The 15154-nt window shown below is 42.1% G+C and overlaps 3 protein-coding genes across 8 annotated transcripts in view; 1 reads left to right on the forward strand and 2 right to left on the reverse strand.

The window, feature by feature from the left end:
- Positions 1-15154, reverse strand: part of dnc (phosphodiesterase dunce) — a 1419595-nt gene that overhangs the window by 387993 nt on the left and 1016448 nt on the right. The gene's annotated exons all lie outside the window — the stretch shown is intronic.
- The window catches only part of Pgls (6-phosphogluconolactonase), a 77510-nt gene that overhangs the window by 18706 nt on the left and 43650 nt on the right, over positions 1-15154 (forward strand). Inside the window, exon 2 of the mRNA XM_071662508.1 lies at positions 7533-7733. Coding sequence (XP_071518609.1) covers positions 7533-7733 — 201 coding nt within the window. The remainder of the gene's footprint in view (positions 1-7532; positions 7734-15154) is intronic.
- Positions 130-15154, reverse strand: part of LOC139749054 (DNA-directed primase/polymerase protein-like) — a 104378-nt gene continuing 89353 nt past the window's right edge. For both annotated transcript variants that reach the window (XR_011712878.1, XR_011712877.1), the window contains exon 3: positions 130-7688. The gene's annotated coding sequence lies outside the window, so the exon portion shown is untranslated. The remainder of the gene's footprint in view (positions 7689-15154) is intronic.

Genomic DNA, 15154 nt, shown 5'->3' on the forward strand with positions numbered 1-15154 from the left:
CAGTTTTGTTGAGGTGCCAGTATTTACTTTTAAAAGGTGTTGCTGTAGGGTGGGTGCTATTAAAATAGATACATTTATGAAAGTGTGATCAGATGAAGCAATGGGAGGTGAGATTAAGTTGTTACAGCATGAAAGGATTAGAGGTGAGAAACAGGTACAGAATAATAGTAGAGTGGTCACAGAATGTGAGGAGTATGAGTGGGGTAGGAGATAACTTGCTGTAGATCATTGACAATGGAGACTGAGATGGCCTCAATCCCACCACCATCCTTATGGGAGGAATTCAACCATTCCCTATGGTGACCATTGAAATCCCCTAGGTCTTGGTGTGCAGGTGAGAGGATGTCACGAAATGGCAGTTTAGGTTGTCAAAGAAAGATAATACAATTTGTAGAATTAGGAGAGGAGTAGGTGAAACAAAAGAAAAGTGTGGTGGATGGGATACAGACCTTGAGCTAGATAACATTAAGAGTTTAGGGGCTAAGGATCCTCCAAGCATACAGCAGGTGAGTTGGAATAAGCATAGACACCACATTTGAACCAGAAACATGAGTTGGTAAGGTTATTTGATATATGTATGACTCATGGTGAGGTACCTGAGGATTGGCGGAATGCTTGCATAGTGCCATTGTGCAAAGGCAGAGGGGATAAAGGTGAGTGCTCAAATTACAGAGGTATAAGTTTGTTGAGTATCCCTGGGAAATTATATGGAAGGATATTGATTGAGAGGGTGAAGGTATGTACAGAGCATCAGATTGGGGGAAGAGCAGAGTGGTTTCAGAAGTGGTAGAGGATGTGTGGATCAGGTGTTTGCTTTGAAGAATGTATGAGAGAAATCCTTAGAAAAGCAAATAGATTTGTATGTAGCATTTATGGATCGGGAGAAGGCATATGATAGAGTTGATAGAGATGCTCTGTGGAAGGTATTAAGAATATATGGTTGGGAGGCAAGTTGTTAGAGGCAGTGAAAAGTTTTTACGAAGGATGTAAGGCATGTATACGAGGAGGAAGAGAGGAAAGTGATTGGTTCTCAGTGAATGTCGTTTTGTGGCAGGGGTGTGTGATGTCTCCATGGTTGTTTAATTTGTTTATGGATGGGGTTGTTAGGGAGGTGAATGCAAGAGTTTTGGAGAGAGGGGCAGGTATGCAGTTTGTTGGGGATGAGAGAGCTTGGGAAGTGAGTCAGTTGTTATTCACTGATGATACAGTGCTGGTGGCTGATTCGGGTGAGAAACTGCAGAAAGTGTGTGACAGAAGAAAGCTGAGAGTAAATGTGAATAAGAGCAAGGTTATTAGGTACAGTAGGGTTGAGGGACAAGTCAATTGGGAGGTAAATTTGAATGGAGAAAAATTGGAGGAAGTGAAGTGTTTTAGATATCTGGGAGTGGATTTGGCAGCAGATGGAACCATGGAAGCGGAAGTGAGTCATGGGGGCAAAACTTCTGGGAGCATTGAAAAATGTGTGGAAGTCGAGAACATTATCTCAGAAAGCAAAAATGGGTATGTTTGAAGGAATAGTGGTTCCAACAATGTTATATGGTCGCGAGGTGTGGGCTATAGATAGAGTTGTGCAGAGGAGGGTGGATGTGCTGGAAATGAGATGTTTGAGGACAATGTGTGGTGTGAGGTGGTTTGATCGAATAAGTAACAAAAGGGTAAGAGAGATGTGTGGTAATAAAAAGAGTGTGGTTGAGAGAGCAGAAGAGGGTGTTTTGAAATGGTTTGGTCACATGGAGAAAATGAGTGAGGAAAGATTGACAAAGAGGATATATGTCATAGGTGGAGGGAACAAGGAGAAGTAGGAGACCAAATTGCAGGTGGAAAGATGGAGTGAAAGAGATTTTGAGTGATCAGGGCCTGAACATGCAGGAGGGTGAAAGGCATGCAAGGAATAGAGTGAATTGGAACGATGTGGTATACCGGGGTTGATGCGCTGTCAATGGATTGAACCAGGGCATGTGAAGTGTCTGGGGTAAACCATGAAAAGTTTTGTGGGGCCTGGATGTGGAAAGGGAGCTGTGGTTTCGATGCATTATACATGACAGCTAGAGACTGAGTGTGAATGAATGTGCCTTTGTTTTCTTTTCCTAGCACTACCTCGTGCACATGCGGGGGGAGGAGGTTGTCATTTCATGTGTGGCAGGGTAGCGATAGGAATGAATAAGGGCAGATAGTATGAATTATGTACGTGTATATATTCCTATGAGTCCACGGGGAAAATGAAACATGGTAAGTTCCCAAGTGCACTTTCATGTAATAATCACATCATCATTGAAAACACAAGAGAGAAATATAGCAGTCAGTTGATATACATCGAAGAGATGAAGCGAGAACGTCCTAGCTTTGTCTCTTCGATGGCGCACAGTGCTATTGGCTGATTTGAATGAGAAACTGCAGAAGTTGGCATCTGAGTTTTGGAGATTGTGTGAAAGGAGAAAATTGAGTAAAAGGAAGGTTATTAGGTTTAGCAGTGCAAAGAGAAGGTTAATTGGGGTGTGATTTTTAATAGAGAAAACATAGAGAAGTGGTATTAGATACCTGGTAGTGGACATAGTAGCAAATGGAACTATGGAAATGGGAAGTGAGTCATAGGGTGGGTAAGGGGGTGAAGGTTCTAGGAGCATTTGAGGAAACAGAGGTCACGACATGGGAGGGTGAACGTGGGTAGTCCCACTGAGATGATAATTATTTGTGTGTTAAGGGAGAAAGTTTTACACTCATGTTGTCCTATCTCATAACCTTGTATATACATACTATGTCTTTACTCCAGTGCACATACACTGGAAGTAAGTCATAGGGTGGGTGAGGGGGTGAAGGTTCTGGGAGCATTGAGGAAACAGAGGTCACGACATGGGAGGGTAAACATGGGTAGTTCCACTGATATGATTATTATTTGTGTGTTAAGGGAGAAAGTTTTACACTCATGTTATCCTGTCTCATAACCTTGTCTATACATACTATGTCTGTACTGCAAGCATTTTTCCTTGTATGTTGTTTCCTGTTCTACCTTCCTCCTCCTTTGAGAAATCTCTTTCATAGGCAACAGTGACCAACTTGGGTTTACATCCATGTTCTGAGAAATATGAAGTAGGTTGATATCAACAGCCTTAGGGATGATAAATGCTCTTGCTGAGTGGAAGTTGCTTATTGATGGTCAGGTGGACCTGGTCCAAGCCAGAAGACTGCTAGCACTGAATAGATGGTGAATGAGGGATGAAGGACATTTATGTCACCTGAAGGAATAGGGTTAAAAGGATTTCTTTTCAGGTTATGGGACACTGCCTGAGAGAGAGAAACAATTTTTCATATGTCAAAACTTACATTTCTGTTTGAAAGTTATGTTGAATTTGAAGGATTTGAATATTGGAAATCTTTTAAAAAATGTAGCATGAATTATTTTAATAGGTTGAAAATTAGGTGACGTAACTTTCTCCCCTATCCCTGGGGATAGGGGAGAAAGAATACTTCCCAAGCATTCCTCATGTTTCGTAGAAGGTGACTAAAGGGGACGGGAGCGGAGGGCCAGAAACCCTCCCCTCCTTGTATTTTAACTTTCTAAAAGGGGAAACAGAAGAAAGAGTCACGCGAGGAGTGCTCATCCTCCTTGAAGGCTCAGATTGGAGTGTCTAAATGTGTGTGGATGTAACCAAGATGAGAAAAAAGGAGAGATAGGTAGTATGTTTGAGGAAAGGAACCTGGATGTTTTGGCTCTGAGTGAAACGAAGCTCAAGGGTAAAGGGGAAGAGTGGTTTGGGAATGTCTTGGGAGTAAGAGCAAGGGAAGGAGTAGCACTACTCCTGAATCAGGAGTTGTGGGAGTATTTGATAGAGTGTAAGAAAGTAAATTCTAGATTGATATGGGTAAAACTGAAAGTTGGTGGAGAGAGATGGGTGATTATTGGTGCATATGCACCTGGGCATGAGAAGAAAGATCATGAGAGGCAAGTGTTTTGGGAGCAGCTGAATGAGTGTGTTAGTGGTTTTGATGCACAAGACCGGGTTATAGTGATGGGTGATTTGAATGCAAAGGTGAGTAATGTGGCAGTTGAGAGAATAATTGGTATACATGGAGTGTTCAGTGTTGTAAGTGGAAATGGTGAAGAGCTTGTAGATTTATGTGCTGAAAAAGGACTGGTGATTGGGAATATCTGGTTTAAAAAGCGAGATATACATAAGTATACGTAAGTAAGTAGGAGAGATGGCCAGAGAGCGTTATTGGATTACGTGTTAATTGATAGACGCACGAAAGAGAGACTTTTGGATGTTAATGTGCTGAGAGGTGCAACTGGAGGGATGTCTGATCATTATCTTGTGGAGGCGAAGGTGAAGATTTGTGGGGGTTTTCAGAAGAGAGAATGTTGGGGTGAAGAGAGTGGTGAGAGTAAGTGGGCTTGGGAAGGAGACTTGTGTGAGGAAGTACCAGGAGAGACTGAGTACAGAATGGAAAAAGGTGAGAACAAAGGAGGTAAGGGGAGTGGGGGAGGGATGGGATGTATTTAGGGAAGCAGTGGTGGCTTGCGTAAAAGATGCTTGCGGCATGAGAAGCGTGGGAGGTGGGTTGAGTAGAATAGGTAGTGAGTGGTGGGATGAAGAAGTAAGATTATTAGTGAAGGAGAAGAGAGAGGTATTTGGACGATTTTTGCAGGGAAAAAATGGAAATGAGTGGGAGAGGTATAAAAGAAAGAGGCAGGAGGTCAAGAGAAAGGTGCAAGAGGTGAAAAAGAGGGCAAATGAGAGTTGGGGTGAGAGAGTATCATTAAATTTTAGGGAGAATAAAAAGATGTTCTGGAAGGAGGTAAATAAAGTGCGTAAGACAAGGGAGCAAATGGGAACTTCAGTGAAGGGGGCTAATGGGGAGGTGATAACAAGTAGTGGTGATGTGAGAAGGAGATGGAGTGAGTATTTTGAAGGTTTGTTAAATGTGTTTGATGATAGAGTGGCAGATATAGGGTGTTTTGGTCAAGGTGGTGTGCAAAGTGAGAGGGTTAGGGAAAATGATTTGGTAAATAGAGAAGAGGTAGTAAAAGCTTTGCGAAAGATGAAAGCCGGCAAGGCAGCAGGTTTGGATGGTACTGCAGTGGAATTTATTAGAATAGGGGGTGACTGTATTGTTGACTGGTTGGTTAGGTTATTTAATGTATGTATGACTCATGGTGAGGTGCCTGAGGATTGGCGGAATGCTTGCATAGTGCCATTGTACAAAGGCAAAGGGGAAAAGAGAGAGTACTCATATTGCAGAGGTATAAGTTTGTTGAGTACTCCTGGGAAATTATATGGGAGGGTATTGATTGAGAGGGTGAAGGCATGTACAGAGCATCAGATTGGGGAAGAGCAGTGTGGTTTCAGAAGTGGTAGAGGATGTGTGGATCAGGTGTCTGCTTTGAAGAATGTATGTGGGAAATACTTAGAAAAACAAATGGATTTGTATGTAGCATTTATGGATCTGGAGAAGGCATATGATAGAGTTGATAGAGATGCTCTGTGGAAGGTTTTAAGAATATATGGTGTGGGAGGCAAGTTGTTAGAAGCAGTGAAAAGTTTTTATCGATGATGTAAGGCATGTGTATGTGTACGAAGAGAGGAAAGTGATTGGTTCTCAGTGAATGTGGGTTTGCGGCAGGGGTGTGTGATGTCTCCATGGTTGTTTAATTTGTTTATGGATGGGGTTGTTAGGGAGGTGAATGCAAGAGTTTTGGAAAGAGGGACAAGTATGCAGTCTGTTGTGGATGAGAGAGCTTGGGAAGTGAGTCAGTTGTTGTTCGAGGAGAAGTGGGAGACCAAATTGGAGGTGGAAAGATGGAGTGAAAAAGATTTTGAGTGATCGGGGCCTGAACATGCAGGAGGGTGAAAGGAATAGAGTGAATTGGAACGATGTGGTGCACTGGGGTCGACGTGCTGTCAATGGATTGAACCAGGGCATGTGAAGCGTCTGGGGTAAACCATGGAAAGTTGTGTTGAGCCTGGATGTGGAAAGGGAGCTGTGGTTTCGGTGCATTATTACATGACAGCTAGAGACTGAGTGTGGACGAATGGGGCCTTTGGTGTCTTTTCCTAGCGCTACCTCGCATACATGAGGGGGAGGGGGTTGTTATTCCATGTGTGGCGAGGTGGCGATGGGAACAAATAAAGGCAGACAGTATGAATTATGTACATGTGTGTATATGTATATGTCTGTGTGTGTATATATATGTGTACATTGAGATGTATAGGTATGTATATTTGCGTGTGTGGACGTGTATGTATGTACATGTGTATGTGTGCGGGTTGGGCCATTCTTTTGTCTGTTTCCTTGCGCTACCTCGCTAACGCAGGAGACAGCGACAAAGCAAAATAAATGAATAAAATAAAAACTTATAAGGGAAACCAAAGGAAGGAGTGAGAATGGTAAGGACACATATTTGATCATAATATGATTTGGTCTCTTGTACATCAAAATAACATACTTTTAGCTTTAACCTTCAAATTGCTGTGCACATCAATACACATGAGCATAGGTGACTCCTTTATACACCAATTCACGTGAGTGGAGGCAACTGCAGTGCATGTTAACACACCCTGATTTTTTTTCTTTATATTTTTTAATTATCCAACTGTGGGGAGCACTTGAAGGGGGAGTAAGGTAATGCTTTTGGCCATGGCTGGAGAAATATCACTTATCTCAGTTATCCCACAGATCCTCAGAGAGAGTGCATATATGCCAGCTTAACATGATGTCAGATTAACATGGCCACTGTGATGATTTTTAGAAAAAAACAATTTCTCTTTTACTAGTTTTTATCTTTTTGAAAAAAAATAAAAGAATTTTATTCATGTATTAGCGAAAATATAATACTGCTTGAGTAGATGATAGGTAATTATATAAATGATGTGAGTGGTATACAAAATGCATATACCTGTATGTGTAAAGAATATGTAAATATTATGTATTTAGTATGCAAAACTTTCTGGAAAACCAATGAGTGTGTAATATTATCAGATGTTTTTTTTAATTATGCATGGAAAAGAAAAAATTATATATACATAGATATGGAGCATCCATGCCATCAACCCAAGTGGGAAAGTGTACTACTTTTCTATGGCATTTCTTTGATAATGTATAATAGGAACATAATCCTCAAGGAAAAAATTAGTTTTTCTATTTTCATATTCATTTGCCATTTCCCATGTTTATGAGGTAGTGTCAAGAACAAATGACTGAACCTTACAGGGAAAAATCTCCATTTGGCCCCCTTCTCTGTTCCTTCTATTGATAAAGAAAACAGGAGGGGAAGTTTCCAGCCTCCCACTCCCACCCCTCTTAGTCATCTTCTACAAGAGGCAAGGAATACATGGGTATTATTCTTTCTACCCTATCCCTAGGGATAAAGAAAATATTTTGAGATATTTTTTATGCACTGAATTGCATTGGTAACTTGTGAATAAAAGTTTGTTTTACTTGGAAACTACCAAGTCAAAATCATTGATTGCCTTTTTCTCTTAGTCTTTATTTGTTAAGAAAACTTAGCATTTTGGTGAGAGTAATGTATTTTGCAGGAGGGTCAATGGCCAAATTTCTTTGTAATGGACTACCTTCTATCAAGACGGCATGGGAAAAATGGTCCTTATTCTTCTGTGATGAGCGACTTGTGTCCTTTGCTGATGAAGATTCGACATACAAGATTTACTTGGAGGGACTGATTGGCAGAACACCTTTGAAAGAGGAACAATTTGTAGTTATCAACCCAGACTTAGAAGGTAGCTGAGAAAAGGCAATTATAAATTTATTTTTGAGCCAGTCCTTCACCTGCCCTTGTATGATTTGGTTCCTCAGCCAAGCCATCTGATTTAGTCAGCAAGGTAGATGAACCTACAGCAAATAATGCACCGGTCATGTTACATACACACACACACACACACACACAAAAAAAAAAAAATTCAGTGTGTCCAGAAAAGCTGCATGATTTTTCTTTTTTTTATGTTGGAGGCTTTAGTCACAGAAGAGTCGATATCAAAGTCGGGCTTTGATTTAAATTTAGAGAGGTTAAGAAAGGGAAGAAGAGGATATAAGGGAAAGTATTTACAAATTTTTTGGGGAAGAGAAAAACCTATCTTTGAAATGTGCTGTTTCATAGTTATTGGAAAATACAGAAGATGGAGAGTTCCAAAGCTTCAAGGGATAGGGAAAGAAACAGTTATCAGTATGGCCACACACTTATTATGTGATGCAACAGCTTGCCAAGTATAGTGTGGTCTAGCTAGTGGCGGGGGCACACAAGCAACCAGCTCTCTAGAGCAATAAGCAAAGAAATACTAATAGAAAAGGGGAAGTAATCAACATTATTGCATAGGACAAGCAGGTCAAGTTTAAAAATTAGCCTGGGAGAGTTTATAAGTTCGATTGCTTTTGTCTCAACTCCATCAAGTAAGGATGCAGAGTTAGAGCCACCCCAGATATGGGATTTTTTTAGTTTTGTAAATTTTAGAAATGAATGACTTGGATAGTTTACGACAAGAAGCAGAAAGACTAAAGAACACAATACAAGATGCATGCAAAAATGATCTTGACACAACACTGGCCCAGGCTACAGCCGGCATGGACCCTATTGGCCGAATTCAACTGTGAACCCAGAGAATGCTTAGGGGACACTTAGCCAGGAAACAGCCAAAGAAAGACCCATCCACTCATATACACACATATATACATACACGTACAGTTGCCCAAGTAGTGATGTCATGTTCTGCAAAATGTTTTGGACACAAAATGTGGTATGTGGCAACTACCTCCATCTCTTGCATCCCCAGGTCTTCTTCAGTGTTGCTTAGCTTCTCTTAAAAAAAAGAGCAATTCATAAGCCCATATTTTAAGTTTTACTTTATTTATTTTATTATACTTTGTCGATTTAGCGAGGTAGCGCAGGGAAACAGACAAAAGAATGGCCCAACCCCCCCACATACACATTATATATATATACACATCCACACACGCATATATACATACCCATACATTTCAACATATACATACATATACATACACAGACATATACATATATATACATATGTACATAATTCATACTGTCTGCCCTTATTCATTCCTGTTGCCACCCCGCCACACTTTCTTTCTATTACCACACATCTCTTACCCTTTCATTACTTACTCGATCAAACCACCTCACACCACATATTGTCCTCAAACATCTCATTTCCAACACATCCACCCTCCTCCCCACAACTCTTATCTATAGCCCATGCCTCGCAACCATATAACATTGTTGAAACCACTGTTCCTTCAAACATACCCATTTTTTCTTTCCAAGATAATGATCTCGCCTTCCCCACATTTTTCAACACTCCCAGAACTTTCACCCCTTCCCCCACCCTGTGACTAACTTCTGCTTCCATGGTTCCATCCGCTGCCTAATCCACTCCCAGATATCTAAAACACTTCACTTCCTCCAGTTTTTCTCCATTCATACTTACCTCCCAATTGACTTGTCCCTCAACCCTACAGTACCTTATAACCTTGCTCTTATTCACGTTTGCTCTCGGCTTTCTTCTTTCACACACTTTACCAAACTCAGTCACCAGCTTTTGCAGTTTCTCACCCGAATCAGCCACCAGTGCTGTATCATCAGCGAACAACAACTGACTCACTTCCCAAGCCATCTCATCCTCAACACACTGCATACTTGCCCCTCCAAAACTCTTGCATTCACCCCTTAACAACCCCATCCATAAACAAATTAAACAACCATGGGGACATCACGGACCAGCTGCCGCAAACTGATACATCCTCGATAAAAACTTTTCACTGCTTCTAGCAACTTGCCTCTCACACCATATATTCTTAATACCTTCCACAGAGCATCTCTATCAACTCTGTCACATGCCTTCTCCAGATCCATAAATGCTACATACAAATCCATTTGCTTTTCTAAGTATTTCTCATACATTTTTCAAAGCAAACACCTGATCCACACATCCTCTACCACTTCTGAAACCACACTACTCTTCCCCAATCTGATGCTCTGTACACGCTTTCACCCTCTCAATCAATACCCTCCCATACAATTACCTAGGAATACTCAACAAACTTATACCTCTGTAATTTGAGCACTCACCTTTATCCCCTTTACCTTTGTACAGTGGCACTATGCATGCATTCCCCCAATCCTCAGGCACCTTACCATGAGTCATACATACACTAAATATCCTTACCAACCAGTCAACAACACAGTCACCACCTTTTTTAATAAATTCCACTGCAGTACCATCCAAACCCGCTGCCTTGCCGGCTTTCATCTTCCGCAAAGCTTTTACTGCCTCTTGTTTGTTTACCAAATCATTCTCCCTAACCCTCTCACTTCGTACACCACCTCGACCAAAACACCCTATATCTGCCACTCTATCATCTCACACCTTCAACAAACCTTCAAAATACTCATTCCATCTCCTTCTCACATCACCACTAGTTATTACCTCCCCATTAGCCCCCTTCACCGATGTTCCCAACTGACTCGCTTCCCAAGCCCTCTCATCCACAACAGACTGCATACTTGCCCCTCTCTCCAGAGCTCTTGCAGTCACCTCCCTAAAACGCCATCCATAAACAAATTAAACAACCATGGAGACATCACGCACCCCCGCCACAAACTGACATTTACTGGGAACCAGTCACTTTCCTCTCTTCCTACTTGTACACATGCCTTACATACTAAATGAAAAAATTGTACTGCTTCCAGCAACTTGCCTCTCCCACCTTATACCCTTAATGCCTTCCACAGAGCATCTCTATCCACTCCTATCATATGCCTTCTCCAGATCCATAAATGCTACATACAAATCCATTTGCTTTTCTAAGGATTTCTCACATACATTCTTCAAAGAAAACACCTGATCCACACATCCTCTGCCACTTCTGAAACCACACTGCTCTTCCCAAATCTGATGCTCTGTACATGCCTTCACCCTCTCAATAAATACCTTCCCATATAATTTCGTAAGAATACTCAACAAAATTATACCTCTGTAATTTGAACACTCACCCTTATCCCTTTGCCTTTGTACAATGGCACTATGCATGTGTTCTGCCAATCCTCAGGCACTTCACCATAAACCATACATACATTGAATATCCTCACCAATCAGTCAACAACACAGTCACCACCCCTTTTTTAATGAATTCCACTGCAGTACCATCCAAACCCGCCTCCTTTCCGGCTTTCATCTTCCACAAAGCTTTCACTACCTCTTCTCTGTTTACCAAACCATTCTCCCTGCCCCTTTCACTTCGCACACCACCTCAACCAAAACACCCTATATCTGCCACTCTATCACATTCACCACATTCAACAAACCTTCAAAATACTCACTCCGTCTCCTTCTCACATCACCACTACTTGTTATTACCTCCCTATTAACCCCTTTCACCAATGTTCCCATTTGTACTTTTGTCTTATGCACTTTATTTACCTCCTTCCAAAACATCTTTTTATTCTCCCCAAAATTTAATGATACTCTCTCACCCCATCTCTCATTAGCCCTCTTTTTCACCGCTTGCACCTTTCTCTGGACCTTCTCCCTCTTTCTTTTATACATCTAGTCATATGCTTTTTTTCCATGCAAAACACGTCCAAATGCCTCTTTCACCTCTTTCACTAATAATCTTACTTCTTCATCCCACCACTCACTACCCTTTCTAATCTGCCCGACTCCCATGCTTCTTATGCAACAAGCATCTTTTGTGCATACCATCACTGCTTCCCTAAATACATCCCATTTCCTCCCCCACTCCCCTTACGTCCTTTGCTCTCACCTTCTTCCATTTTACACTCAGTATCTCTTGGTACTTCTTCACACAAGTCTCCTTAGCAAGCTCACTTACTCTCACCACTCTCTTCTCCCCAACATTTCCTCTCCTTTTCTGAAAACCTCTACAAATCTTCACCTTCGCCTCTACGAGATAATGATCAGACATCCCTCCAGTTGCACCTCTCAGCACATTAACATCCAAAAGTCTCTCTTTCACTTACTTATCAATTAACATGTGATCCAGTAACGCTTTCTGGCCATCTCTCCTACTTACATATACTTATGTATATCTCTCTTTTTAAACCAGGTATTCCCAATCACCAGTCCTTTTTCAGCACACAAATCTACAAGCTCCTCACCATTTCCATTTACTACACTAAACATCCCATGTTCACCAATTATTCCCTCAACTGCCACATTACTCACCTTTGCATTCAAATCACCCATCACTGTAACCCGGTCTCATGCATCAAAACTGCTAACACACTCACCCAGCTGCTCCCAAAACACTTGCCTCTCATGATCTTTCTTCTCATGCCCAGGTGCATAGGCATCAATAATCACTCATCTCTCACCATCCACTTTCAGTTTTACCCTTATCAATCTAGAGTTTACTTTCTTATACTCTATCACATACTCCCACAACTCCTGTTTCAGTAGTGCTACTCCTTCCTTTGCTCTTGACCTCTCACCAACCCCTGACTTTACTCCCAAAACATTCCCAAACCACTCTTCCCCTTTACCCTTGAGCTTCGTTTCACGCAGAGCCAAAACATCCAGGTTCCTTTCTGCAAACATACTACCTATCTCTCCTTTTTTCTCATCTTGGTTACATCCACACACATTTAAACACCCCAATCTGAGCCTTCGAGAAGGGTGAGCACACCTCACGTGACTCCTTCTGTTTCCCCTTTTAGAAAGTTAAAATACAAGGAGGGGAGGGTTTCTATCCCCCCACTCCTGTCCCCTTTAGTCACCTTCTACAACACACGGGCAATGCGTGGGAAGTATTCTTTCTCCCTTATCCGGCAGGGGTGCATGAGTTCTCCATGGTTGTTTAATTTGTTTATGGATGGGTTGTTAGGAAGGTGAATGGAAGAGTTTTGGAGAGAGGGGCAAGTATGCAGTCTGTTGTGGATGAGAGGGTTTGGGAAGTGAGTCAGTTGTTATTTGCTGATGATACAGTGCTGGTGGCTGATTCGGGTGAGAAACTGCAGAAGCTGGTGACTGAGTTTGGTAAAGTGTGTGAAAAAGAAAACAGATGGTAAATGTGAATAAGAGCAAGGCTATTAGGTATAGTAGGGTTGAGGAGTGGATTTGGCAGCAGATGGAACCATGGAAGTGGAAGTGAGTCACAGGATGGGGGAGGGGGCGAAAGTTCTGGGAGCGTTGCAAAATGTGTGGAAGGCGAAAATATTATCTCAGAAAGCAAAAATGGGTATGTTTGAAGGAATAATGGTTCCAACAATGTTATATGGTTGCGAGGCATGGGCTATAGTAAGACTTGTGCAGAGGAGGGTGGATGCGTTGGAAATGAGATGTTTGAGGACAATATGTGGTGTGAGGTGGTTTGATCGAGTAAGTAATGAAAGGTTAAGAGAGATGTGCAGTAAAAAAGAGTGTGGTTGAGAGAGCAGAAGAGGGAGTTTTGAAATGGTTTGGTCACATGGAGAGAATGAGTGAGGAAAGATTGACAAAGAGGACGTATGTGTCAGAGGTGGAGGGAACGAGGAGAAATGGGAGACCAAATTGGAGGTGGAAAGATGGAGTGAAAAAGATTTTGAGTGATTGGGGCCTGAACATGCAGGAGGGTGAAAGGCGTGCAAGGAATAGAGTGAATTGGAACGATGTGGTATACTGGGGTCAACGTGCTGTCAATGGATTGAACCAGGGCATGTGAAGTGTCTGGGGTAAACCATGGAAAGTTGTGTGGGGCCTGGATGTGGAAAGGGAGCTGTGGTTTCGGTGCATTATACATGACAGCTAGAGACTTGAGTGTGAACGAACGTGGCCTTTGTTGTCTTTTCCTAGCGCTACCTCGCACACATGCGGGGTTGAGGGTGTTGTTATTTCATGTGTGGCGGGGTGGTGACGGGAATGAATAAGGGCAGACAGTATGAATTATGTACATGTGTATATACATATATGTCTGTGTGTGTGTATATATATTTATTTATTTATTTTGCTTTGTCGCTGTCTCCCGCGTTTGCAAGGTAGCGCAAGGAAACAGACGAAAGAAATGGCCCAACCCACCCCCATACACATGTATATACATACACATCCCCACACGCAAATATACATACCCATACATCTCAATGTACACATATATATACACACACAGACACATACATATATATACATGCACACAATTCACACTGTCTGCCTTTATTCATTCCCATCGCCACCTCGCCACACATGGAATAACATCCCCCTCACCCCTCATGTGTGCGAGGTAGCGCTAGGAAAAGACAACAAAGGCCCCATTCGTTCACACTCAGTCTCTAGCTGTCATGCAATAATGCCCGAAACCACAGCTCCCTTTCCACATCCAGGCCCCACAGAATTTTCCATGGTTTACCCCAGACGCTTCACATGCCCTGATTCAATCCATTAACAGCACGTCGACCCCGGTATACCACATCGATCCAATTCCCTCTATTCCTTGCCCGCCTTTCACCCTCCTGCATGTTCAGGTCCCGATCACTCAAAATCTTTTTCACTCCATCTTTCCACCTCCAATTTGGTCTCCCACTTCTCCTCGTTCCCTCCACCTCCGACACATATATCCTCTTGGTCAATCTTTCCTCACTCATTCTCTCCATGTGTCCAAACTATTTCAAAACACCCTCTTCTGCTCCTCAACCATGCTCTTTTTATTTCCACACATCTCTCTTACCCTTAAATTACTTACTCGATTAAACCACCTCACACCACAAATTGTCCTCAAACATCTCATTTCCAGCACATCCTCCCTCCTGCGCACAACTCTATCCATAGCCCAAGCCTCGCAACCATACAACATTGTTGGAACCACTATTCCTTCAAACATAGCCATTTTTGCTTTCGGAGATAATGTTCTCGACTTCCACACATTCTTCAAGGCTCCCAGGATTTTCGCCCCCTCCCCCACACTATATATATATATATATATATATATATATATATATATATATATCCCTGGGGATAGGGGATGAAGAATACTTCCCACGTATTCCCTGCGTGTCATAGAAGGCAACTAAAAGGGGAGGGAGCGGGAGGCTGGAAATTCTCCCCTCATTTTTTTTTCTTTTTTTTAATTTTCCAAAAGAAGAAACAGAGGGGGGCCAGGTGAGGATATTCCATAAAGGCCCAGTCCTCTGTTCTTAACG

Source organism: Panulirus ornatus, chromosome 6 (genome assembly GCF_036320965.1).
Source record: "Panulirus ornatus isolate Po-2019 chromosome 6, ASM3632096v1, whole genome shotgun sequence".
Classification (NCBI taxonomy): Eukaryota; Metazoa; Arthropoda; class Malacostraca; order Decapoda; family Palinuridae; genus Panulirus; species Panulirus ornatus.